At 44.4% G+C, this 24,690-nt stretch overlaps 2 protein-coding genes across 5 annotated transcripts in view; one reads left to right on the top strand and one right to left on the bottom strand.

Annotated features, from left to right (window-relative positions):
* LOC138830127 (ubiquitin domain-containing protein 1) overlaps positions 1–12,181 on the bottom strand; it is a 59,258-nt gene extending 47,077 nt beyond the window's left edge. Inside the window, exon 1 of one of the 2 annotated variants that reach the window (XM_070026539.1) lies at positions 11,605–12,181. In XM_070026539.1, the coding sequence (XP_069882640.1) occupies positions 11,605–11,674 (70 nt within the window). In that variant the 5' untranslated portion in view covers positions 11,675–12,181. The remainder of the gene's footprint in view (positions 1–11,604) is intronic. The other variant, XM_070026540.1, reaches the window with a different exon arrangement.
* A 321-nt stretch (positions 12,182–12,502) lies between these two features.
* LOC138830122 (MMS19 nucleotide excision repair protein homolog) overlaps positions 12,503–24,690 on the top strand; it is a 35,443-nt gene continuing 23,255 nt past the window's right edge. For 2 of the 3 annotated variants that reach the window (XM_070026530.1, XM_070026529.1), the window contains exons 1-2: positions 12,503–12,625; positions 24,614–24,662. In XM_070026530.1, coding sequence (XP_069882631.1) covers positions 12,514–12,625; positions 24,614–24,662 — 161 coding nt within the window. In that variant the 5' untranslated portion in view covers positions 12,503–12,513. The remainder of the gene's footprint in view (positions 12,626–24,613; positions 24,663–24,690) is intronic. The other variant, XM_070026531.1, reaches the window with a different exon arrangement.

Below are 24,690 nucleotides of genomic sequence, written 5' to 3'. Positions count from 1 at the left end.
GGTGCTGAGGAATCTAACCCAGGGCCTCAGGTATGCAAGGCAAGCGCTCTACCACTGAGCCAACTTCCCAGCCCAAACTGACAATTCTTGAGAGGACAAATGGCCAATAAATGAGAAATGTTTAACATTCCAGGGTATAAAAGAAATGCAAATCAAAATGATATTGAGATTTCATCTCACACCAAACTGATTGGCTATCATCAAGAAAACAAAATACAATAAATGCTAGCGAAGATGTGGGAAAAAGGAAGCCTCAAACACTGTTGGTATGGATGTAAACTACTGCAACCACTATGGAAATCAGTATAGAAGTTCTAAAAATAGACTACCTTATGACTCTGCTATACCACACATTGTATAATATAGATAAATACTGAAAACATGCTAGCTGAGTATGGTGGTACACACTAGTAATTCCAGCATTTGAAAGGTGGAAAGAAGGAGGAGAACTAGCCGCTGGAGGCTCAGACCTGTAATCCTAGCTACTCAGAAGTCTGAGATCTGAGGCTCACAGTTCAAAGCCAGTCTGGGCAGGAAAGTCCGTGAGACTCTTATCTCCAATTAACCACCAGAAAACCGGAAGTGGTGCTGTTGCTCAAGCAGTAGAGTGCTTGCCTTGAGCTGAAGACTGCAGGGACAGTGCCCAAGCCCAGAGTTGAAGCCCTACAACCAACAAAAAAGAAAGAGGAGGAGGAGGAGAATTAAGACTAACCTGGACAAAGTATCACAGCAGCAAGAGCCATTTAGTTTGGGATTTTCAGTCTTGAGTCTCAAAAGCCCAGAGTCCTCACATTATTATATACACAGTAACTAACCAGGCATGACAGTCTTGCAATCCAGAACCAGGTCACTCACTCACACACACACACTCCCTCTCCCTCTCTCTCCCTCTTTCTCTCTCTCTCTCTGACACACACACATACACACACACACACTCTCTCTCTCTCTCTCTGTCTCTCTCTCTCTTCACACACACACAATCACACATGCACATACAGTATTGAGGTTTGGGAACTTGAGGCAGGGCATTCTCAAAAATGGACTTGTTCTCAGTAACTTCCTTCTGCCTAACCTTACTCTCTTTTTTTCAGCAATAAACCCTTTTTTTCCCTTGCAGTACTAGGGTTTAAACACAAGGCAGTACTAGTATGTTTACTTGGCAGACGCTCTTACCACTTGAGTTACGTCTCCAGCCTGTTATTTTTGTTCTGGTTACTTTTGAAAGAGGGTCTGATTTTATTTTTTGCTAGGGTAACATGGCCTACAGTTCTCCTGTTCATGGTCCCCACTATAACTGGAACACCAGTCATGTACCACCACACACAGCTTTTTTTTCTCATGAAACTTTTTTGCCTAGCCTGAACTATGATCCTCCTATTTACACTTCCCACAATAGATGAAATGACAAGTACATACCACTAAACCTAGTTGTTTTTTTTTTTTATATAAGTTTCAATGGCGGGGTCGGGGGGGGGGGGGGATGTCTCATCAGCTTTTGCTTTGCTGGCCTTGAACCTTGATCCTCCCAATCTCTGCTGAGTGGCTTGGATTACAGGCCTGAGCTACTGGTGCCTGGCCTGAGATAAAACTTTTGAGAGAAAGACTTCTTGTCCTCACATCAACCAAGCAGGTGCTTTGCACCTACAGGTATGAACTCAAACTACCCCAAAGAGAAGGCTACTGATGCTGTACATAGTTTGCTCTCTAGAAGCATATTAATCACTTCAGAAAGATTCCCATCTAAAAGTAGTTTCAAACTATATCTTCTATAGTTTGTACCATAAAAGAGCAAGCTTTAATGATCAGCAGAGAAAAATCACCGGATATATTTTTTGGTGTAGAAATCCTATAGCTTTGAATTGAAACTTTCTAAATTCACAAAGTCTCTTTTCATCCAGAACCTCACTTGAGAATTACAACTTGTCTGAGAGGTGATCAGGTAGAAAGTTACCCCATTATATAAATAGGGGAACGGAGGCTCAGAGAGATCAAGAGGCTTGTGCAAAGCTACACAAACAACCAGGAAGAAGCAAAGAAGCAAGGCTTCCTTTCCCACCAATGTCAGATGAAAGCCTGAGTTGAGACCTCATACTCAGACACACCAGACAGCTATGAAACTAATTTTAAAATCAATGGTGTTGGGCTGGGAAGTTGACTTAGGGGTAGAGTGCTTGCCTAGCTCGCATGAAGTCCTGGATTCAATTCCTTAGTACCACATAAACAGAAAAAGCCTGAAGTGGCTCTGTCGGTCAGGTGGTAGAATGCTAGCCTTAAGCAAAAGAAACTCAGGGACAGTGCCCAGGCCCTGAGTTCAAGTCCCAGGACTAGCAAAAAATAAAAATAAAAAATCAGTGGTAGCTTATTTTGTCCTCACACATTATATTGAAATAAACTGGAAATATTATTGTCTTTTTTTTTTTAATTAGAGGATCAACTGAGCACAAAACAAATGATCAACCCAAGATCATCACTCAAGAAAGTGGCACAAGCTGGGCACTGGTGGCCCATGCCTATAATCCTAGCTACTAAGGAAGCTGAGATTTAAGGATCCTGGTTCAAAGCCAGCCCAGGCAAGAAAGCCCATGAGCCTCTTATCTCCAATAAACCACCAGAAAACCAGAAGTGGTGCTGTGGTCAAGTGGTAGACCACAAGCCTTGAGCTAAAGAGCTGAGGGACAAGGCAGCCCTCAGGCCCAGAGTTCAAGCCCCACACCCAGGAAAAAAAGAAAGAAAGAAAGAAAGAAAGAAAGAAAGAAAGAAAGAAAGAAAGAAAGAAAGAAAGAAAGAAAGAAAGAAAGAAAGAAAGAAAGAAAGAAAGAGAGAGAGAGGGAGGGAGGGAGGGAGGAAGGGGGAGGGAGGGAGGGAGGGAGGGAGGAAGGGAGGGAGGAAGGAAGGAAGGGAGGAAGGAAGGAAGGAAGGGAGGAAGAGAGGAAGGAAGAGAGGAAGAGAGGAAGGAAGGAAGGGGCACAGGAAGGAAGGAAGGATTACAGGCTCATGCCTGTAATCCTAGCTACTCAGAAAGCTGAGACCTGAGGATCACAGTTCAAAGCCAGCCTGGGCAGGAAAGTCCATGAGTCCATGAGACTCTTATCTCCAATCAACCACCAAAAGTCAGAAGTGAAACTGTGGCTCAAGTGGTAGAGCACTAGCTTTGAGTACAAAAGTTCAGGAACAATGCCTAGACTCTGAATTCAAGCCCTGGGATAAGCACGTGCGCGCATGCGCGCGCTCACAGACAGACACATGCACACAAGCACGCACGCACGCACTAAGTGACAAAATCTAGACCTTTTCTTTTTTTTAGTATATTTGACTTGACCAACTTCCTACTGCTTGACCTTAACATAATCAAAACCTAAAGGAGCTTATGTGGTTTTTATACAGGTTGCACCATATTTCCATGAACTAGACAGAGGACACATTTAACTTTGTTCTCTTTTTACTAGCTGGATAAGAAAAACAAGGCTAAAGAAATCTTTTAGGTTCATTTTCAGCTCTAAAACTCTGTTATTCTAAAAATTCTCTAGCAACTCAATAGCATACACACCTGAAACCAGATGATTGACTTCTTGCTTCATATTCTTTTTTTTTTTTTTTTTGCTGGTCATGGGACCTGAACTCTGGGCCTGGGTGCTGTCCCTCAGCTCTTCAGCTCAAGGCCAGTGCCCTACCACTTGAGCCACAGCACTACTTCCAGCTTTTTCTGCTTATGTGGTGCTAAGGAATCAAACCCAGGGCCTCATGCATGCAAGGCAAGCACTCTACCACTGAGCCACCTTCCCAGCCCCTCTTGCTTCATGTTCTATTAGACCACCTCATCCTTGCCCTAAGTTACGGCTTATAAACACTACATGTGTCTGGAAGAGACATTCACTTATATATACAAACATGCACATGAAATGACAAAAGTGCCACTGCCTGGTTAGAACCAGAATTGGGGCTGAGAATGTGGCTTAGTGGTAAACTGTTTGAAGCCTTGGGTTCTACTTCTCACTGTTACATAAACAGAAAAGGCCAGAAATGGCGCTGTGGGTCAGAATTCCAGCCTTAAGCAAAAGCAGCTCACGGACAATGCCCAGGCCCTGAGTTCAAGCCCCAGGATTGGCAAACAAACAACCTGAATTGAGGATTTCACTCTAAGCCTTCCTACTTCAGTCCTGTTATCTCCCAGTAAAAGTCTCCCAAACCAAGAGCATCATATCCCAGGTACTAAAGACCTTACCCACGCTGGAGTATGAGAGATGCTAGTACAAGATGAGGTTGTACATTAACCCTTTTTCAAGATTTCTGTCTTAATACAGGTAGGCTAATGGATCTCCTAAGATTGGAGATGAATTGCCTTCATTTTTTGGTAGTACTGAAGTTTGGACTCAGCCTCTTAGTTAATTAACTTGCTTGCTAGATCAGTGCTTTATCACTTGAACTACACCTTTAACTCAGCTTTTTTGTTGTTATTTGTTTCTACCTGACAGTTTATCTTGAAATTTGTATTTCTTTTTTTTCTTTTTTTGTCGGTTGTGGGGCTTTAACTCTGGGCTTGGTGCTGTCCCTGCGCTCTTCAGCTCAAGGCTAGCGCTCTACCCTACTGCTTGAGCCACAGCACCACTTCCGGTTTCCTAGTGGTTAATTGGAGATAAGAGTCTCACGGACTTTCCTGCCCCGGCTGGCTTTGAACCATGATCCTCAGATCTCAGCCTCCTGAGTAGCTAGGATTACAGGCATGAGCCACCAGAACCCAGCTTGAAATTTGTATTTCAAATGTTCCATTATCCTCCTTTTTAGGTTTTAAAACAAATCTGCAAGAGGAGAAATAATTTACACAACCACATTGTTGTATGTTACAGTCTGCAATATTATGATGTCATTCCGACTCAGTTTTTTCTGGTTATTTGGAGATAAGATCTTTCAGACTTTTCTGCCCAGGCTGGCTCTGAGCCAAGACCTTCCAGATAAGTAGGATAACAGGTGTGAGCTACTGATGCCTGACCATTCTTGCTCTTCTATAGGCCACACCAGATCTGTTTATATGAGCTAATTTCAACCAAAAAATACTTAATAGGCACCTACCATATGTCAGACAATACTCTTGGTATCAAAGACCAAATCTCTGGCCACACAGAGTAAGAGGGAGACCAACAATGTCAGCTAATAATACAAACTATGGAGAAAAACAAAACAAGGGAGATATACAATGTGAGATTGGCCGGTAGAAAGATCAATTTTAAATAGAATGGCCAACTGGCCAACGAGGATGAGTTTGATTCCTTAAATAAATGACTTGTCTGAGGAGAGAGACACATTCAGGCACTAGGGGTTGAACAAGAAAAAAGAGCAGAGATGGCTCAAGAAAAGCAAAGGGGGGGGAGGGGGAGGTGTGCAGGGAGGGGCGGGAAACGGCAACAAGGAAGGGAAGGGGTAACAATGATCGACAAGTAATGAGTAAGGCAGTTACTCATGTAACTGTAAACCCTATGTACAACATCTTAACAATAAAATAAAAAAATTGTCTAGAACAAAAGAAAGAAAGAAAGAAAGAAAGAAAGAAAGAAAGAAAGAAAGAAAGAAAAGCAAACAGGCAAAACTCATGCCTTGTAGACCAACACAGAACTGTGAATGAGATGTTGAGTAACAAGAAGGCTGAGCAAAGTAGTAACAAAATCTGACTTACAGTTTATAGTACTGCTCTGGCTGCTGTGATGGAAATAGTCTGTTTGGAGACAAGGGAGGAAATAGGAAGGTCAGTAAAGAGGCTGACGGTAGCTTAGCTAGGGTGAAAGTGGAGACAGAGAGTCAGGTTCAGGATACACTGCAGACAATGCCAACAAGATTTATTCATTAAAGGGACTAAAGAGATATAGGATTTGAGAGAAAGGGAGGGGTCAGGAATGATTCCAGAGTTTTGGGGGCCTGGGCAGCTAAAGAATAAAATTACTGTTAACTAAGAAAACTACTTGAGGAACAGCAGAGATAAACTGGGGTCCTTTCTGGCTTGGACATGTAAAACTGGGAATCCTTTTGGACATCAAATGTGTTAAGCCGACAACAAAAGCTACAAAGCTGAAGTTGGAGAGGATGCGCTACGATTATAAATGTGGGAGTCACCAATATACACAATATGTAACTGTGTGTGTAATCCTACAGCATTTATACAAATGATCACATGTAATTTGTATTTGTCTGCCTCCACCCTAAGACTGTAAGCTCCATGTGGCCAAGAATGAGGTCTACTCACAGCCAGCAAGATGCCCAGCATTCAGTACATATTTACTGAGCAAATGGAGAAGTTGCCCAGTTACTCCTTCAAGAATAGCCACACTGCCCACACAAGAAGCAGACTCCCTACAAACATAGTACCAAGCCCAGCCACCCCCAAACAGGGAGCTGAGTCTGTCCATCCTGAGCTTGAGATTCCAAAAACAAATGGATATGCCTGACATATCACAGAGGCAGATATTTGGTTTTCAGCCCTGCCACATTCTCAAAGGGTGGGGCTGGGTAAGAGTTTTGCCTGTTCTACCATCTCTATTTCTCTCTTGCAAGGTCTGAGGAAAAGCTGGACTGCTTTACACAGTTCCTAGGGGAACTACCTGGGTTAGATTGATGAGGTGGCTGAAGCCTCTCCAAAGGAGTAGATGCCCAAGTATTCTCAGAAACATTCAAGGACATCCAGGACCGGGTTAAGAGAGTCCTCAGCCTACTGAGAATGCATTCAGAGAATAAGAAATAACAAAAGATGGAGGAACCAATTCAGCATGAATTTTGTAACTTGTGGATGGGGATAGGAGGGAAGAGAGGAAGAGAGCAAGGAAGGGGTAACATTGTCCAAAAAGAAATGTATTCATTATCTGACTTATGAAACAGTAACTCCTGCACACAACGCTTTTCTAATAAATACTACTACTACTACTAATAAAAAAGAGTAACAAGCCTGGTGTCAATGGCTCACACCTATAATCTTAGCACTCAGAAGGCTGAGATTCAGATAGATGGCAGTTCAAGGCCCAGGCAGAAAGTCCCCAAAACTCCATCTCCAAAATAAACAGCAAAAAGTTGGGCTGGAGGCATGACTCAAGTGGCAGAGTACCAGCAGAGCAAGCTAGCCAAGCAAGTTCAAGGATCTAAGTTCAGACTTCAGTACCTGTAATAATAACAACACAACAACAACAACAAAAGAGTAGCAATGGGGCTGGGAAGGTGGCTCAGTGGTAGAGCGCTTGCCTTGCATGCCTGAGGCCCTGGGTTTGATTTCCCAGCACCATATAAGCAAAAAGAAAAAAAGCCAGAAGTGGCGCTGTGGCTCAAGTGGTAGAGCGCTAGCTTTGAGCTGAAGAGCTGAGGGACAGTGCCCAGGCCCAGAGTTCAGGCCCCACAACCAGACCCAAAAAAAAAAAACAAAAACAAAAAAAGAGTAGCAATCAGGGGGAGGGAAGGGATAGTAGGAGAAAAACAAAGGAGGGGGTAACAATGCTCCACAAGAAATGTACTCATTACCTTACACCTAACTCATGTAACTGTAATCCCTCTGTACAGCATCTTTACAATAAAATAAAATTTTTTTTAAAAAAAGAGGGCTGGGAAGGTGGCTCAATAGTAGAGTACCCTGGGTTTGATTCCTCAGCACCACAACATAAGCAGAAAAAGCCAGAAGTGGAGCTGTGGCTCAAGTAGTAGAGTGCTAGCCTACCACTGAGCTGAGCCCAGGCCCAGAGTTCAGGACCCACAACTGACATTTAAAAAAAAAAAAAAAAAAGAGTAGCAATCACAAGGATTGATTGACAAGGAAAAAAGACTGCCTAATACTTCAACCTACTGCAAGAATCTCTGACCAAAGGCACTGAGTCATTCCTTCACCTGTAAAGAGAAAATTAAGGTTATCATTACAAGGCATAGATTTCACATCAATAACTCTAGTTGTGAACATTCACTTTTAGGGAGAAGACAAACAGCTCTAATGGACTTGTAAAAACTCCTCCCCTTCTGATACAATGGAAGAATAGCCCAGAGAGACTTGTTAACATGCCCAGGATCACTGAGCAGAAGCCTTGTAATAGAATTCTGGCTTTCTCTCACTGTCGAGGGTTTCTTCCCAATACGTCACCATCAGTAAGAAAGGAAAGGTAAGGGCTACTGAGGGAGCTGGGGGTTTCAGGCACTGTTTCCCCACCCCACAAATACTGGGGATCAAATATGGGGCCTTATACATGCCAAGCAAGTGCTCTACCACTAAGCCACCCCATCCAGCACTAGGCATTAGTCTTAAAACATGAAACTGTGTCCTTGTTAAAGGGTAAGTTGCACATGTTACAGGAATGCCAGGTGCATGCTGTGAAGTTAAGAAGGATTCCTTTCCTTGTACCAAATCTGTCATCCTACTGAGTCCCCTTGGCTTTTGACTTTATGAATAATGCTAATCATAGTAGTACTTATAGAATTAAAGCAATGATTCACAAGTAGGTTTTTTTTAAGCAGATGTGTATTTCATTAAAATGTTTACATAAAAATTCAGGTGGCAGGACAGCTTCTAAAATAAACAATTATTGAGTGCTTCCTTTGTGTAAGTCACTGTACTAAGTGTTTTGTGCATAGCTATATAAGTAAGTGAGAGACAAGATCAACTATCACACAAGGAAAATACAAAACTCAGGTCTCCAAGCTTGCAGTGTTCTTGCTGATAGAAGACTGTGAACATCAAAGACATGACTAATAATATGGAGTGGATCATTGTTAAGTAATTGGTATAGGTAATGTAGCTGCAGGATTTCTCAAAAGAAACTATCACTTCTGCTTGGAGTAGATAGGAAGATGCAGCAAGCAGTTCATTTCAAGAAAGGTGAGGGAGGGCTGGGAAGGTGGCTCAGTGGTAGAGCACTTGCCTTGCATGCCTGAGGCCCTGGGTTCGATTCCTTAGCACCACATAAGCAAAAATAAAAAAGCTGGAAGTGGCGCTGTGGCTCAAGTGGTAGAGCGCTAGCCTTGAGCTGAAGAGCTGAGGGACAGCACCCAGGCCCAGAGTTCAGGCCCCACGACCAAGACCCCCCCCAAAAAAGAAAGAAAGATGAGGGAATTGAAGCCTAGTGTGATGGTATATGCCTATAATCACAGTACTTGGGAGGCTGAGGAAGAAAGATTGTGTTCCAGGGCCAAATTAGGTTATACAGCAAGTTGAGGCTAGCCTCTGATACACAGCAAGACCCTGCCTGAGAAAAGAGAGAGAGAGAGAGAGAGAGAGAGAAAAGAAAAAATATATGGGATTTGAGGTGAAACTTTACAGGAACAAAGTCTCTCAATGAAAAAAACTCTTGATGAAAAGAATGGCTTGAACAAATACTGGTAGCCTTATGTTCAGGAAAGAAGACAATTAGGTCTTAAAAGGACAGGGCCAACTTTAACTGTCTTGAAAGTTAAAATCTTCTATGTGAAAAGGTACAGAAGTATTTTGAACAGAAAACTATAGGCCCATGTTAATCTGACAAGTATCTTTTGGGAGCATACAGTACAGGCATGGATGAATGGCCGAAGGCAAACTTGCTCTTGGTAAGAGACTCACTTCAACCTGGGAGAGGACTTGGACTTGAGGTGACAGAGGAGTGAAGTCAAGGTAAGTCTGCAAAATTTGCCAGAAGAAGCAGCAGCAGGCTCCTACGCAACACAAAAAGTCAAAAAGGTTCTAAGTTTAAGGCCAGGCAGCTAGGGAACGAATGGGTAACAAAGGGAAGCTGACTAAGCAGAGATGAAGAGCTTGATTTTAGAGGGGGATATCTACATCACAGTGTTCAATGAGCACCTTGAAATGTGGGCTTGAAGATTAAGATGTCTTACTGATGGCCAAAGAGTGGGACTGAATAAGATTTCTCTAGGAGGGTATGCAATGAGAAAAAAAAAAAATGTTAAACTTAACTATGGTTGCCGCCAGATCTAGAAGGTGAGAGTAGGTAGGAGTGATCAGAAAGGGAAAAACCAAGATAATCAATCCAAAGCCAAGGAACAGAGGACAGTTTCAGGAAGAAGACTGTTGTCACTGATGAACATGCTACAAAATTAAGGACTAAACCTATAAATAAGAAACATTTGTTGGGCTGGGAAGGTGGCTCAGTGGTAGAGCACTTGCCTTGCATGCCTGAGGCCCTGGGTTCGATTCCTCAGCACCACATAAGAAAAAAGCTGGAAGTGGCGCTGTGGCTCAAGTGGTAGAGCACTAGCCTTGAGCTGAAGAGCTGAGGGACAGCACCCAGGCCCAGAGTTCAGGCCCCATGACCGGACCCCCCCCCCCAAAAAAAAAGAAAGAAAAGAAACATTTGTTGAATAAGTAAGAGGAATGAAGAAAGCTCTTGGGTTGGATAGTCAACTTTCCTCAGTCAGAATAATGGCCAGGGTTGCACTCACATGAGAGAATTTTAGTTTTATCACATTCTTCTATGAAAACATATTTCTGGAAGTACAAATCATCCCCTCTGCTACACAGATATCCTTCCTTCCCTGTTTCCCCTGATGTTTCCCCCACCCAAAGCAACACACCTTCAGTGTCAAAGCAGGCAGGAAACTCCAACTAGAGTTTCCACTTCATTAACAACTCTGCCTGTGGCTCCTCTTACATAATGGGATATGTATCAACAGGATGGAAGATGAGATTGGGTTCTTGCCCTAGTTATACTACTAACCAACTGTGTGACTTTGATCAAGTTGCACAACTTCTCTGGATCTGAGTTTTTACATACAGAGGAGGAACTAGGTCTATCTGGAATTCAGACAAGTTTTAGCTCTAAAATCTATTTTATAATTCTCAGAAGGTCCTTGCGACACCCTCAGAGAAGGAAGTAACTACAAGGCTCAGTGAAATGACCGCCAGACCTCTCGCAGGGGCGAAACGCCAGGATAGGAGGGGTACACCAAGAAAGCCAGCCGGCACTTCTGGGGCCTCGCGGATCACCGGGGAGCAGATCTCATTTCCAAGGCTGGGAGAAATCCCACCAAATCCAGATCACCAGCGGGCGGATCTCATTCCTAGGGCTGGGAAGGATCATAACAAACCCGAGGGCGACTTTCACTCCACCTTTCCTAGACTCCAGAAGGCTCTAAGAAGCCCCGCGGGTTGAAAATAAAGATTTCTTTCCCAGCGTCCTGCGCTGCTTTTGCAAGTCGGATTCCAGCAGGCATGAACTGCAGCCCGATCATGACAGTCTTGTCTTTGGAAAGAGCGACTGTGCTCGTCGATCTCGCTTCGAGTTCGGGGGACGCAAGTCGCCCAGACCGACCGGCGTCCGACCCCAGCCCGGAATGCCAGGCCAGCAGCGCCCTCGGGCTCCCCCCGCCACCCCCCGCCCCACGGCTGGCCCCGCTGCGGTCGGCAAACATTTCCTGCCCCCGCCCTCACCAGGAGCTTCCCAGTTGGAGCGAGTTGGTCTCGCAGTCGGGTCGGCGCTTCCTAGTTGGCCCAACTCGCTCTCCCGGCCACCGGGCGCTGGGGAGGGACCCGCCTGCCTCCGAGTAGCCACCGGGGCAGCCCAGACGCCAGGAGCCGCGGGGAGGTCGCTCGCGAAGCCCAAGGCTCGGGCAAGCAAGGGAAAACTGGTCGGGCATCGTGGCCTTGCCCCCGTCCTGAGTTACCTGCTCGTTTGCGGGGGTGTCCCGGGGCGGCTGGCCTGTCCCGACGCTGTCTCCCCACGCAGTTGCCCATGCTGGCTCCTCAGTTGGTCCCCATGCACCGGAGGCGGCGGGCAGCCGGCTGCTCTGCACTCCCGTCCCGGACGGCGGCGCCCCGGTCAACGGCTCCAGCCGCCCGGCATCAGGCGCTCCCAGATCTCCCTTGGGGCGCTCTCTGCCCGGCGACGGCTTCGCCACAAACTTTGCGGGCTAGGAGAGAGGGAGGTGGCCGGCTCCCAGCACAATCCCAGGTGGCCGGGCCAGGGGGGCCCACGACCGTGTCCGGCCAAAGACCAGTCCCACCGGAGGGGCGGAGGGAGGGGGGCGGGAACCGCCGCAGCTACTCCAGGCTCTCTCGGGGCTCCCAGCTGGGGCCGTCCCCCTAGAGCCTGTCACTCACCTGCCTAACCCCGCCCCAGCCCGGCCCCGTTCCCTTCCGCCGGCTCGCGGCGCCCGCCGCGCCGCCACCACCCGCCCCAGGTGCGCATGTGACCGACTGCAACGCCCCTCGAGCCAGGCCTGGTTTTCTCATTGGCTTTCGATGGGATGCGTACCGCCCCTCAGCCCCACCCAGCCAGGTGCCCGCCCTGCCGCCGGTCCCCCGGGGAGCCCCGCCAGGAATTTTGCGCCCTCAACGGCCCCCCGACTGCGTGCCCGGCAGCCACCTCCCCTCCCCGCGCCCCAGACCCCGCCCCTCAGGGAGGAGCCGACCCGTCCCTCCTGGAACTGCCTGGCTGGGAGCCGGCAGGCACGTGACCCGGTAGGGTCCCGCCCCCGAGAACTTCGCTCAACGATTGGCCCCGAAGACGCGTGCGCGTAGGGGCCTGTCTCGCGCCCCTCCCACTTCCCCACCCACGTTCTTTGGCTAGCGTCATGGCTGCCGCCGCCGCTCTGGAGGCGGCAGCACCTACTGGAGCCCTGTGGGGCCTCGTACAAGACTTCGTCATGGGTCAGCAGGAGGGTCCCGCTGGCCAGGTGGCTGCAGGTACGGCAGGCAGCGCCGCAAGGCTCCTACAGGGAGACGGCCCGGAGGGAGCGGCCTGAGAACTAACGTGGGGCGGGAAGGGAGAAGCGGAGGTGGCTCAGAGATTTTTTTCTGGGATGTTTGGTGAGCCCCGCGAGCTTAAAAGCCATAAGTAAGTTCGAAAGCCTCTGGCATCTCTTCAGGGTTGCTTAACGCTCCTCATCTCCCCATGGTCGATAAGAGAATCATTACTTTTCACAGACCAGGAAACAGGCCCAAAGAGAGCAGGCGACTTGCGTAAGGCTGCAGGCCGGGCGGAAGGAAGCGGGGACTGGTATGCGGACTCAGGTGTTCCGGTCCTAGCCAAAAGCTCACGCCGGGAGACCCGCGTTGTTGGTGGGATGTTGACGTGGGGAGATGCGTGTTTGCAGGCATCCGCTCCCGTCGCGTGGCATCCTGGGAGTGGCCTGTGGCCCTGCTCTCTCATAGGCTGTATGGAGAGGTGGAGCCAGGAGGGGATAGAATTTGAGAAGTCTGGGTCCGACCCCCGAAGATTTCGTCTCCTGCTTTCTTAGAGTTGATAAATTTGCTTTACTACTGTTTTGAGGACTTATCTCCCCACCACTCGTTCTTTGCTAATTTTACCCATTATTAGTCTCTTAGACTAATTCTGAGCAAAACAAGTTTTAAGCTTCCTTGGGATTCTGAATTAGCTATTTTAGGGGGAAAAAGATCTGAGAAAGTTACTGAATGTTAGGAAGCCTTCAGAGGCAGTTTTAAATAAATATGTATAATATATATTAAATAATAGAGTAGAAAATGGGTATAGATGAGAAGTGTTTTTTGTTGTTCACATTTGGTTGGGGATAAAGTAAAATGTTTCCTGGAAATTGAACGTATCAACTCATGTGAGAAATGAAGTGAATCTGCTAGAAATGTAGTACTCTGGGCCTTTCCATCATTTTACTTTGATTCAATCATTCCATCCTTATTGAAAACTTTTCATCAAACACGGAAAGCAAATAGGAATATAAATACAAACTAAATTAGATATGTGGCCACCAAGAACTTATATCGTGGTGAGAGAAACAAGCATGCTCTATGAAGTAATGTGTGAGCATTTAGAACCATCAAAGAGCAAATATGCCTGCTGCTGGCCTAGTATTATGGCACATGCTTACAATCCTGAAGTTGATAGTTGGAGGAATGAAGATTTAGTGTTTGATAGGAGTTCTGAGCCAGCCTTGGTTAAAAAGTTTGGTTTGCCACTAAGCCTAACATCTACAACTTTACCAAGTATAGTGTGTGATCAGAACTTAAACAGTGAGTACAGTGTGTTATCATTTTCATTTCCTGTAGTGTTTTACTAGAAAATTTTCTTGTAACTTGCCATCCATTCAGTTAAACCACAGGTATCAGCACAGTGATATTTAAATTTAAACCAGAGTTTATTTTGGTGTAAACTTTATATCTAAGAGTTAGTCTATTTATACAGTATATTTACTGGGTTGTTTGGTTTTTTTTTTTTTTACATATGCATACATCTACCATTGCATTCCTACTAACAAAGAATGCTGCTTTATCAGTGTTATTTAACTATTCTTTTACATTTATATATTCTGAAAACAATTTTGGATTCAGAAATACTTTTGAGAAGACCATTCAAAGGCTGCAGAATTCTTATATTTGCATAAAAGTTATGTTTTAGTATGCCTGAAAAACACAATATTGTCTAGTTTAAGTTTAAACTCAGTGAAGACTGAGACACTAGTGCTGTTATAATTTAGCTCCTTTAGAAAAAGTTTGATTCAGAGGAATAGTAACAGCTACAATAGATAAGGGCCGCTCACCTGTGGCTCACGCCTACAATCCTAGTTACTCAGGAGGCTGAGACCTAAGGATCATGGTTCTAAGCCAGCCTGGGCAGGAAAGTCCATGAGATTCTTATCTCCAATTAACCACCAGAAAACCGGAAGTGGTGTTGTGGCACAAGTGGTAGAGTTCTTGCCTTGAGCTGAAGCGCACAGGCCCACTTGCCTTGAGCTGAAGCACCCAGGCCCAGAGTTCAAGCCCCATGACCTACCAAAAAAAAAAAAAAAAAGGTTAAAAGGGGTTAGTGGAATTTGATTTCTCTTTCCTTTTCTCTTTTTGGCCAGTCCTGGAACTTGAATTCTGGGCCTGGGCTCTGTCCCTAAACTTCTTTTGCTCAAGGCAAACACATTACCAGTTGAGCCACAGTGCCACTTCTGACTTTTTCTGAGTAGTTTATTGGAGATAAGAGTCTTAATAGCAGTCCTCAGATCTCAGCCTCCTGAGTAGCTAGGATTACAGGCATGAGCCACTGGTACCCAGCAGAAGTTTATTTTTCATAACTTGGATTTCAGGCAAAAGGATTTGAATGACCTATTGTAGGTGATAGTAGTCGTAAATCCTTGAGCAAAGAAGCCATAATCTGAATGCAGATTTAGAAAGGACTAAATTAGTATTTTCAGTCTTAGATCAGGTAGGATTGTAGAAGGTTGTCAGGTTTGAAATATCCCCAGAATAATCCTCAAGCTTAAGCAATCTTCATTAGTACCTATGGAGTCCACCTTTCCTAATTGCAGTCTAGATGCAGAAGGAACACTGAACACAAAGGTATCTGCCACTATTTTTTTTCTTTTTTGGTTGGTCTTGGGGCTTGAATTCTGGGCCTGGGAGCTATCTCTGAGCTCTTCAGCTCAAGGCAAGTGCTCTACAACTTGAGCCATAGCACCACTTCAGGCTTTCTGGTGATTAATTGGAGATAAGAATCACCGACTTTCCTGCCCAGGCTGTCTTTGAAACCGTGATCCTTAGATATCAGCCTCTTGATTATTTAGGATTACAGGCGTGAGCCACTGGCGCCCGACCTAAATTTGTTTTGCACCTGAGGTTTCCTGGTGAAAGTAGGTGTCAGCTCTAAGGAAGGTGCAAACAATAGAGAGTAACCTGAGCTAGAGGCATGACTCAAGTGGCAGAGCATTGGATGTAAGCAGAGAAAGCCACGTGAGACTGTGAAGCCCTGAGTTCAGATCCCAATCCCAATACACAAGAAAAAAGAGGAAGGGACAGACTGATGTATGGACCTACCCATCATTATAAGTTAATGCCTTTCAGGCAAGTGTTCAAAGACTACCTGGCCCCAGCTCTTTTCTTACCCTTCCGGATCTTTAGTTCCCAGTTCCCTGAATGTTTTCCTTCCCAGTTAGCTCTATCCAGGTTAGATCTCCATGGCAAGGCTCAGACTGGATACCATTCTCCATCCCCAGAAATTCCTGATTATCCCAACCAGATAACATATGACTTTGCAATCTTGGTAATATTTCTCAACCATTCATGTACTTATTAGACTTGTTTAGTAGCAATGTTTGTATATATCTCCACATCCTACACACTCCTTTCTACCACTGTAGTGTCTCCTGGAACTAATGTTAAATAGATACATAATAAAAATTGCTTATGCATTTGGAATTAGAGATGTTAAAGGAAGAATCTAGGGATTTGAGGTTAGGTTAGAGTCCTCCTTAAAGGGAGTCTTTCCTTAAAGGGAGGACTCCCCAACATAATTTCCAAGGTTTGGAGCCTGAAGCTGATTAAAGATAAGTACTTTGGCCGGCGCTGCTGATGCCTATAGTCTGAGCTAGTCTGGAGGCTGAGATCTGGCAGCAAAGTGAATGAGACTCTTATCTCCAATTAACCCTCAGAAAATTGAAGTGGCACTGGCTGAAAGTGGAAGAGCACTAGCTTTGAGCAAAAAAGCTCAGGGGAGCCAGGCGCTGGTGGCTCACACCTGTAATCCTAGCTACTCAGGAGGCTGAGATCTGAGGATCACGGTTCAAAGCCAGCCCGGGCAGGAAAGACTGTGAGACTCCTATCTCCAATAAAACCACCAGAAAACCGGAAGTGGTGTAGTAGCTCAAGTGGTAGAGCGCTCGCCTTGAGCTGAAGAGCTGAGGGGCAGCGTCTAGGCCCAGAGTTCAAGCCCCACAACAGACAAAAACAAAACAAGGATACTAAGAAGGGAGCTGATTCTGGAGTGTAATTTCTAAACATGTGAATTTGGTAGTAATGAATGTAATTTTTTTTTCTTTTCCTTAAATTTCCCTCATTTCAACCTCCATTTTATTATATTATCCAGCATATTTTTATTGCCTGGGAGACCACTATTCTTGAAATGAAAAAAAAAATTATTAAAGATGAGTAAACTTGGGCTGGGAAGGTGGCTCAGTGGAAGAGTGCTTGCCTTGCTTGCATGAGGCCCTGGGTTCGATTCCTCCATACCACATAAGCAGAAAAGGCCAGAAATGGCCTTGAGCCATAATTGGCTCAAGTGGTAGGTCACTAGCCTTGAGCTGAAGAGTTGAGGGACAGCGCCTAGGCCCAGACTTCAGGCCCAGTGACCAACAACAACAACAACAAAAAGATGAGTAAACTAGGCGGGTGCTGGTGGCCCACAATTGTAATCCTAGCTATTCAGGAGGCTGAGATCTGAGGATCTCAGCCTGGACCAGAGACTCTTACCTCCAATTAATCACCAAAAAGGTGAAAGTGGATCTATGTCTCAAGTGGTATAGTATTATTAGCCAGCTTTGACCATCCCTGGGTGGGGGAAAGGAATTAGAATAAACTGTAGGTTGAAGAAATGTGTGTGGCAGGGGCTGGGAAGGTGGCTCAGTGGTAGGGCGCTTGCCTTGCATGCCTGAGGCCCTGGGTTCGATTCCTCAGCACCACATAAGCAAAAAGGAAAAAGCCGGAAGTGGCGCTGTGGCTCAAGTGGTAGAGCGCTAGCCTTGAGCTGAAGAGCTGAGGGACAGCACCCAGGCCCAGAGTTCAGGCCCCACGACCGGACCCCCCCCCCCAAAAAAAAGAAAAAAGAAATGTGTGTGGCAGCAGAAAGGGCATTTGAGAGCCTGATTGGAACCTAGGCTTGAGAGATTCCTCCCATCTGTCCACGCCACCCCAGCCCTTGCCATCATTCCTTAGGCTGCGGCCACTCCAGATTCTCAAGAGGCTGCAGCTTCATGAGACAGAGATCCAATTGTGCCTTCTCAGTGTGACCGCATAAAAATTCCTTTGATTACGTCTCTGTGCTCCTCTTGAACTACCACCCTGCTGAGGAAAGAAAGTGTGGGGAATTAGGAAATACTAGTACGTAAGTCCATTTCTATGAGACAAATCTTGTTTGTTTGGGGTTTTTTTTTGGGGGGGGGTTGTTGGTCATGGGGCTTTAACTCTGGGTTTGGGTGTTTATCCCTGTGCTCTTCAGCTCAAGGCCAGTCCTCTACCACTTGAGCCACAGTACCACTTCCGGTTTTCTAGTGGTTAATTGGAGATAAGAGTCTCACGGACTTTTCTGCCCAGGCTGGCTTTGAACCGTGATCCTAAGATCTTAGCCTCCTCAGTAGCTAGGATTACAAGTGAGCCACTGGTGCCCGGCTTATGAGACAAATCTTGAACACTTTGGGAAAACTTAGGGCTGCCAATAAAGGGAAAGGAACTTACTGTTTCCTTAATGCTAGTGACTACTCTTGGGAACATTAACTCTTTATTAGCTTCTTTTATCCCAGGAGTCCCAACTGCATAATTAATAGTATTTCCAGGTATTCTGGTTTTCATTTGGGAAAACTTAAGAATGTTAAAAGAATTAATCACTTAAAGTTAGTAACCCATGGTCCATAAACCCAGAAATTCTCCTTTCTTTTGTTAACCCAGTTTCTGTTTTTATCACTATGGTGACGCTGAACTTATAACACTGGGATTGTTTTTTAAAGGTCTTTCTGCCCCAACAGACAGGGCTTCTTAAAAGCTCTCTATATTTCTATCATAAGCCCCAATAGTATGTGATTTAGGATATTCAATAAATGCTGAATAAAAACAAAAACACAGAAAGACTTTTTAAAAAGAAATGTGGAAGAAACAGAGACTGATTCCAGGAAGGCTTTGTAGGCATTGACACTTGAGATGGTCTTAAAGGAAGAGTGTTGTTCCTCAGACAAGGATTGTAAAGGGGCATTCCACACCAAAGTATTCTATTTTCTGGCTTATGTGTATGGAAGAATTTGACATGTCGACATTTCATGTAACTGAGTGATAGGAGGCATGATGAAGGGGCAGCTAAATCCCTGTAGGCTAAAATTTGAAGGACAACCAAGGAATCAGGTTGTAAGCAATAAGGAATAAAGGGAGATTAGTAAGCAAGTAAATAATGTGTGTGGAGAGAGATAATTCTGGATAGAGTATGGATGTATTGAAGTCTGTGTGTGTATGTGTTTGTATGTGCGCATGTGTGCAGGTGTGCTGATCCCGGAGCTTGAACTCTGGGCCTGGGTGGTGCTGTCAATTAGCTTTTTTGCTCAACACAGCACTTTACCACTTAACTCAAAGCTCTATTTCAGGCTTTTTGGTGGCTTATTGGAGGTAAGATCCCCACAGACTTTTCCGCCCTGGCTGGCTTCAAAACTCAATTCTTAGATCTCAGCCTCCTGAGTAGTTAGGATTATAAGCATGAGCCACTGGCCCTAGGCTGGTAGTCCTTAAAAAAAAAAAAAAAGTAAAATGCCCTACTCTAATCATGTTAAGTGAATGTATCAGTGGCCTTTTGCATATTCACAGTGTTCTGTAACAGTGTAAAAATTCAAGAATATTATCATCATACCAAAAAAATAGGAGACTTAAAGCTGAGTATGGTTGTATATTCCTATAATGCTAGCATTTTGGGAGCCTGGGCAAGGAGGAAAATGTCAAGTTCAAGACCTGCATATGTCAAATTCAAGACCTGCATAGGCTAAGTACCCAGACCCTGTCTCTGGAGAAGAAATAGATGGACACGTGTGGCTCAAGCCTTAATCCTAGCTCAGGAGACTGAGATCTGAGGATCATGGTTGGAAGCCAGCTGGGGCATACAAATCAGAGAGAGAGAGAGAGAGACTATCTCTACCTTAGTAAAAAGCTGCAAGTGGGGGTTGTAGCTCAAGTAGTAGAGTGCCAACCTTGACTGAAAGCTTGAAGCTAAACTAGAGTGCAAGACCCTGGGTTCAAGCCCAGCACTGGGACTAAAAAAAAAAAAAAAAAAATGAGGCAACCTCTGGGAGCATGTATTGACTGAGAGGAGCACTTTGGAGCATTTTCTGCAGATGAAATTTTTCCATATTGTGATTGATTTATTGATTACATAGGTATACACGTAAGATAAATTTTACCAAAGTATACACTAAATAGTGTTCATTTTACTATATATAAATTTTACCTTTTTTTCCACTTTGGTACTAAGGGACTCTGAGTCCCATATATGCTTAGCTGTGAGCTACAACCCAACCCTTGCTTCTTCTTTTTTTTTTTTTTTTTAATAAAAAAGATGTAGCAAGGCATGCTATCATAGACTAAAGCAGGAAAATTTTGAGTTCAAGGCCGTCATGGGTTACATATTGAAGACCATCTCTTAAAGATGAATGAATAAGTTGGGCCATTTGAGATAGTTCCAAAGATAGTCTCTAGGCCAGCATCCCAGAGGATTTTGATGGTGTTGCTAAAGAATAAAGGATTCAGTTCAATGACATCCTTGGCTATTAACAGTAACAAGTCCCCTGTGGCTTTCTGTGTAGAATTGCTAAGGTTTTCTGTGCTACCTGCTGAAATTAGTTTTTAGATGGGTTTATTTGGCACTGTAGCCAAGGGATTCCAAGAAAGTACCCTTTTCAGTGCTCCTAAAAACTTATTTTCTGGGTTTGTAACCCAGGAAATAGAAGTTTTTCTTCACAAAAGTGTTGGGGAGCCAGGTGCCAGTGGCTCACATCTGTAATCCTAGCTACTGAGGAGGCTGAGATCTGAGGATCACTGTTCTGGTCCGGGCAGGAATGTCTATTGAGACTCTTCAGTTAACCACTAAAAAGTAGGAAGAGCTGTGGCTCAAGTCATAGAGCACTAACCTTTACACACACACACACATACACATCTTAGGAACAGCACCCAAGGGAGAAAAAAGTGTTCAGTGATTAAGGAATTGATGTGGGACACAATATGAATTCTTGGTTGGTTTGTCCTATGAGCCTGACTGGTGCCCTTCCCCCACCCAGCAGCCTGCTCATTTTTCCCCTTGGCTGTTTCTCAGGGGCTGGGGCAGCAGCTGGGCTTCCACATCCTGGCACAAGTAGGGCTAAAGAGTGCCTGATGTCTAAATTGGTGCCAGTCACGAGCTATGAATCCTGACTGGAGCTCTCCTATCCTCAGTCTAGTTGGATTTCTTTAGTACAAGAGTGAGCCTCTGCCCAGCTCAGCTCACAGCTGTTACTGTGACAGACTTAAGGTGAACTGCTTGTTTAGGAGTTTGTTCCCAGAACAGGCTGAGGGTGGTAAATCCCTAATTACCATACCCTCATTAGCTAAAAGTCCTTTATCTATGTTAACTGACCCCTTGTGAAGATAATAATTTTCTCTTTGTTTCTCTCTTGAAAATATAAACTAAGCTGGGCATCAGCGGCTCACAGCTGTAATTCTACCTACTCAGGCACCTAAGATCTGAGAATTGCAGTTCAAAGCCAGATTGGGCAGGAAAATCTATGAAATTCTTACAAATTAAACACATACATACAAACCCAAAAAAGAGACAGCACCCAGGCCCTGACTAAGGTTCAGTGTATTGCTTGGCTAGGCACTGGTGGCTCATGCCTGTAATCTTAACTACTCAGAAGTCCATGGTCTAAGGATTGCAGTTCAAAGCTTGCAGGGACAAAAAAGCCCATTACTCTTATTTCCAATTAATCACCAGAAAAGCCAGAAGTGGAGCTGTGGCTCAAGTGGTATAGAGCTTTAACCTTACACAAAAATCTCAAGGACAGCACGTAGGCCCTGAGCAGCATGTGTATATGCACCTGCGCACATGCGTGCGCGCGCGCGCGCGCACACACACACACAGTATACTTCTTAACACAAAACTGTTAAGGTACCTGAAATAATAGCACTTAGAAGGCTGAAGACAGAAGGAGCTCAACAAGGTCAACCTGGGCTGCATAGTAAGACCTTGTCTGGAAAAAAGAGAGAGGGCAAGAACAAGAAAAATAGATAAAAACTAGGCACCAGTTACTCACTCCTAGCAACTTGAGAGGCTAAGAGGGAATGGTTGAAGTTTGAGGCCAACCCAGGCTGGAAAATGTTCACAAGACTTTATCTTGAAGTAGTAGAATGCCTGTCTACCAAATATATAGTCTTGATTTCAAGTCCCAGTACCACCAAAAAAAAAAGTTTGCCAGGTGCTGTTGGCTCACATCTCTTATCCTGGTTACTTAGGAGGTTGAGTTCTGAAGATACAGGTTTTTAAAGCCAGCTCAAGCAGACAAATCTGAGATTATTATCTTCACGTAACCGGCAAAAAGCCAGTAGTGGAGTTGTGGCTTAGGTTTGAGTAAAAAATCTTAAGAGCTCAAGGCTCCAAGTTCAAGCCCCCCCACACACACACAAAAGGAGGAGGAGGAAGAGGAGAAGGAGGAGGAGGAAAAGTATACCTCTCTGAACCCTTAACTGTTTGCTGTTTCCCTAGAGGCAGTAAGTTACTGTTTCCTGCTAGATCTTCCAGAGATATAAATAAATGGAAATAAAAATAGGCCTTCCCACTAAAAACAATACTGGGTTTATACTATACATATTATTTATACACACTGTTCTGCTTGTCAGATTATTAGTATGTATATGGCTTCTTTGGTCTTGTTTCAGTGAACACAAATACTAACATCTTTTCAGATCCTGATTTCATTTCCTTTGGCTATATACCCCAAAGTGGGACAGCTGCATCATATGTTCTATTTTTAATTTTTTTAGGAGCTTCCATACTGTTCCATGACTGTACCAAATTCACATTTCCACCAACAATGTACAAGGATTTTCTTTTCTTACATCCTTGCCAGCACTGATGTGTAGTTTTCTCTCTCCTATTTTTTGATTCTCTTTTTCCTTTGGGTCATTTTATAGACTATTATATGTGTATACATAAAGGCTTTTGACTTCATAATATTAATTTTGCAAACAGACACCTTAACAAATTATTTTGGTTGTTTATTTCTCATGGATTTTTAAAAATAATTTTTATTGGTATTACGTGATTACATAAATTTCACAAATTTCACAGTATTGTGAGATAGTGATACTTAAAGTCACAAACACATTTTAACTTTCTCAAGGCAAGTTGTCATTATCATGGTCTATAATGTTTGTGAATTCTATGAGCTTTGATAATACAACTATTTCTTCCACATTGGGTGATGGGTACATTTCTTTCCTTTTGCTTAGTGTAAGCTGTTCCCTCTTTCCCTCTCCCTCCCTCCCTCCCTTCACTCCCCTTGAGTTGCTTAGTTCATTTTCATCAATGCCCAGTGCAGCTGATGGGCCCCTCTGTAGTGTATTTTCCCATTTCCCTCTGATTCTGTGCCCTCCTCTAGCTTCCCTCAGATGTACATATATAATACATATAATATATATATGTGTGTGTGGTCAACATGGACTCATTTAGAAATGATACGACAAATTGAGTGGAGGTCCTTTGTTTCTTGAGTACTGTTTACTTTGTCATGTCTCCTTGCACTTTGGATTTAACATCCACATATTCGGTAGACCATGTGCTGTTGGGCTCTGTTCTTGGCTTACCTCGCTCAACATTATTTGTTTTAGTTCCATCCATTTCCCTGCAAATGCCATTCTTTTGTTTCTTCTAATGGCTGTGTAATATTCTATTGTATATAGATACCACAATTTTTGGATCCATTCATTTATAGTGGGGTATCTGGGTTGTTTCCATATCTTGGCTACTGTGAACAGTGCTGAAATGAACATGCAGGTGCATGTGTCCTTGTATCCTGGTTCCTGTTGCTCAGGGTAGATGCCTAGTGGGATGGCTGGGTCATAGGGGAGGTCTATATTTAGCTTTCCAAGGTACCTCCAGACTGCTTTCCAAAGTGGTTGTATTAGTGTACATTCCCACCAGCAATGCAATAGCGTTCCTCTTTCTCCACATCCCCTCCAGCATTTGCCATTGGCTGAATTTAGGATGTGGGCTATTCTGACTGATATAAGGAAGTAATATCAGGGTTGTTTTTAGTTGCATTTCCTTTATAGCCAGGGATGATGAACATTTCCTCATGTTTCTTTGACATTTTCATCTCTTCTACTGAGAAGTCTCTCTGGCTCCCTTTTAGCTCCCTCTCTTTAGCCCATTTAATGATGGGTTTGTTAGATTTGGGAGGGATTAGTTTCCTGAGTTCCTTATATATAATAGATATTAGGCCCTTGTCTGATATATTGCTGGTAAATACTTTTTTTTTTCCAATTGGTTAGTTGTCTTTCTAGTTTGGCCAGCTGTGTCTTTAGCTGTGCAGAAACTTTTTATTTTAAGGTAGTTCCATTTGTCGAGTCTCTCTCCAATTTGTTGTGACCATGGGACTCTGCACAGCAAAGTTCCTGCCTGTGCCTATAAGTTCAGGTGTTTCTCCTACTCTGTCCTGCAGTAGTTTCAGAGTTTCAGGTTTGATATTAGGGTCTTTAATCCATTTTGTAGGTTATCTGAAGTGCTGCAGTAAGACTAGAATGGGTTCTTGGCAAGTACAGTGGGTGGCATAGTACAAAGCCATTGGTTTGGAGAGAGAGAGAGAAAGAGAGAGAGAGAGAGAGAGAGAGAGAGAGAGAGAGAGAGAGAGAGAGAGAGAGAGAGAGTGTACACATGCCTATGCTAGTCCTGGGACTTGAACTCACAGCTTGGGCACTTCCTCTGAGCTTTTCACTCAAAGCTAACCCTCTACCACTTGAGCCACAGCTCCACTTGCAGCTTTTTTGGTGGTTAATTGGAGATAAAAGTTTCACTGACTTTCCTGCCTGGGCTGGCTTTGAACCATAATCCTCAGATCTCTGCCTTCTGAGTAGCTAGAATTACAGGCATCAGTTCCTGGTGCCCAGACTGTAATGAGGGTTTCAATTTATTTTCTCATATTTTTTTTTATTTTCCTGTAGATGTCAAATCCGGCAGCTATACAGTGTTACAAGTGGTGGAAGCCCTCGGGTAAGAGCTCTTGTTGTAGCATATTCTT

Source organism: Dipodomys merriami, unplaced genomic scaffold (genome assembly GCF_024711535.1).
Source record: "Dipodomys merriami isolate MVZ:Mamm:240054 unplaced genomic scaffold, mDipMer1.0.p SCAF_184, whole genome shotgun sequence".
Lineage (NCBI taxonomy): Eukaryota > Metazoa > Chordata > Mammalia > Rodentia > Heteromyidae > Dipodomys > Dipodomys merriami.
The sequence above is the reverse complement of the archived record's forward strand: the minus strand, read 5'-3'. Positions and strand labels throughout refer to the sequence as shown.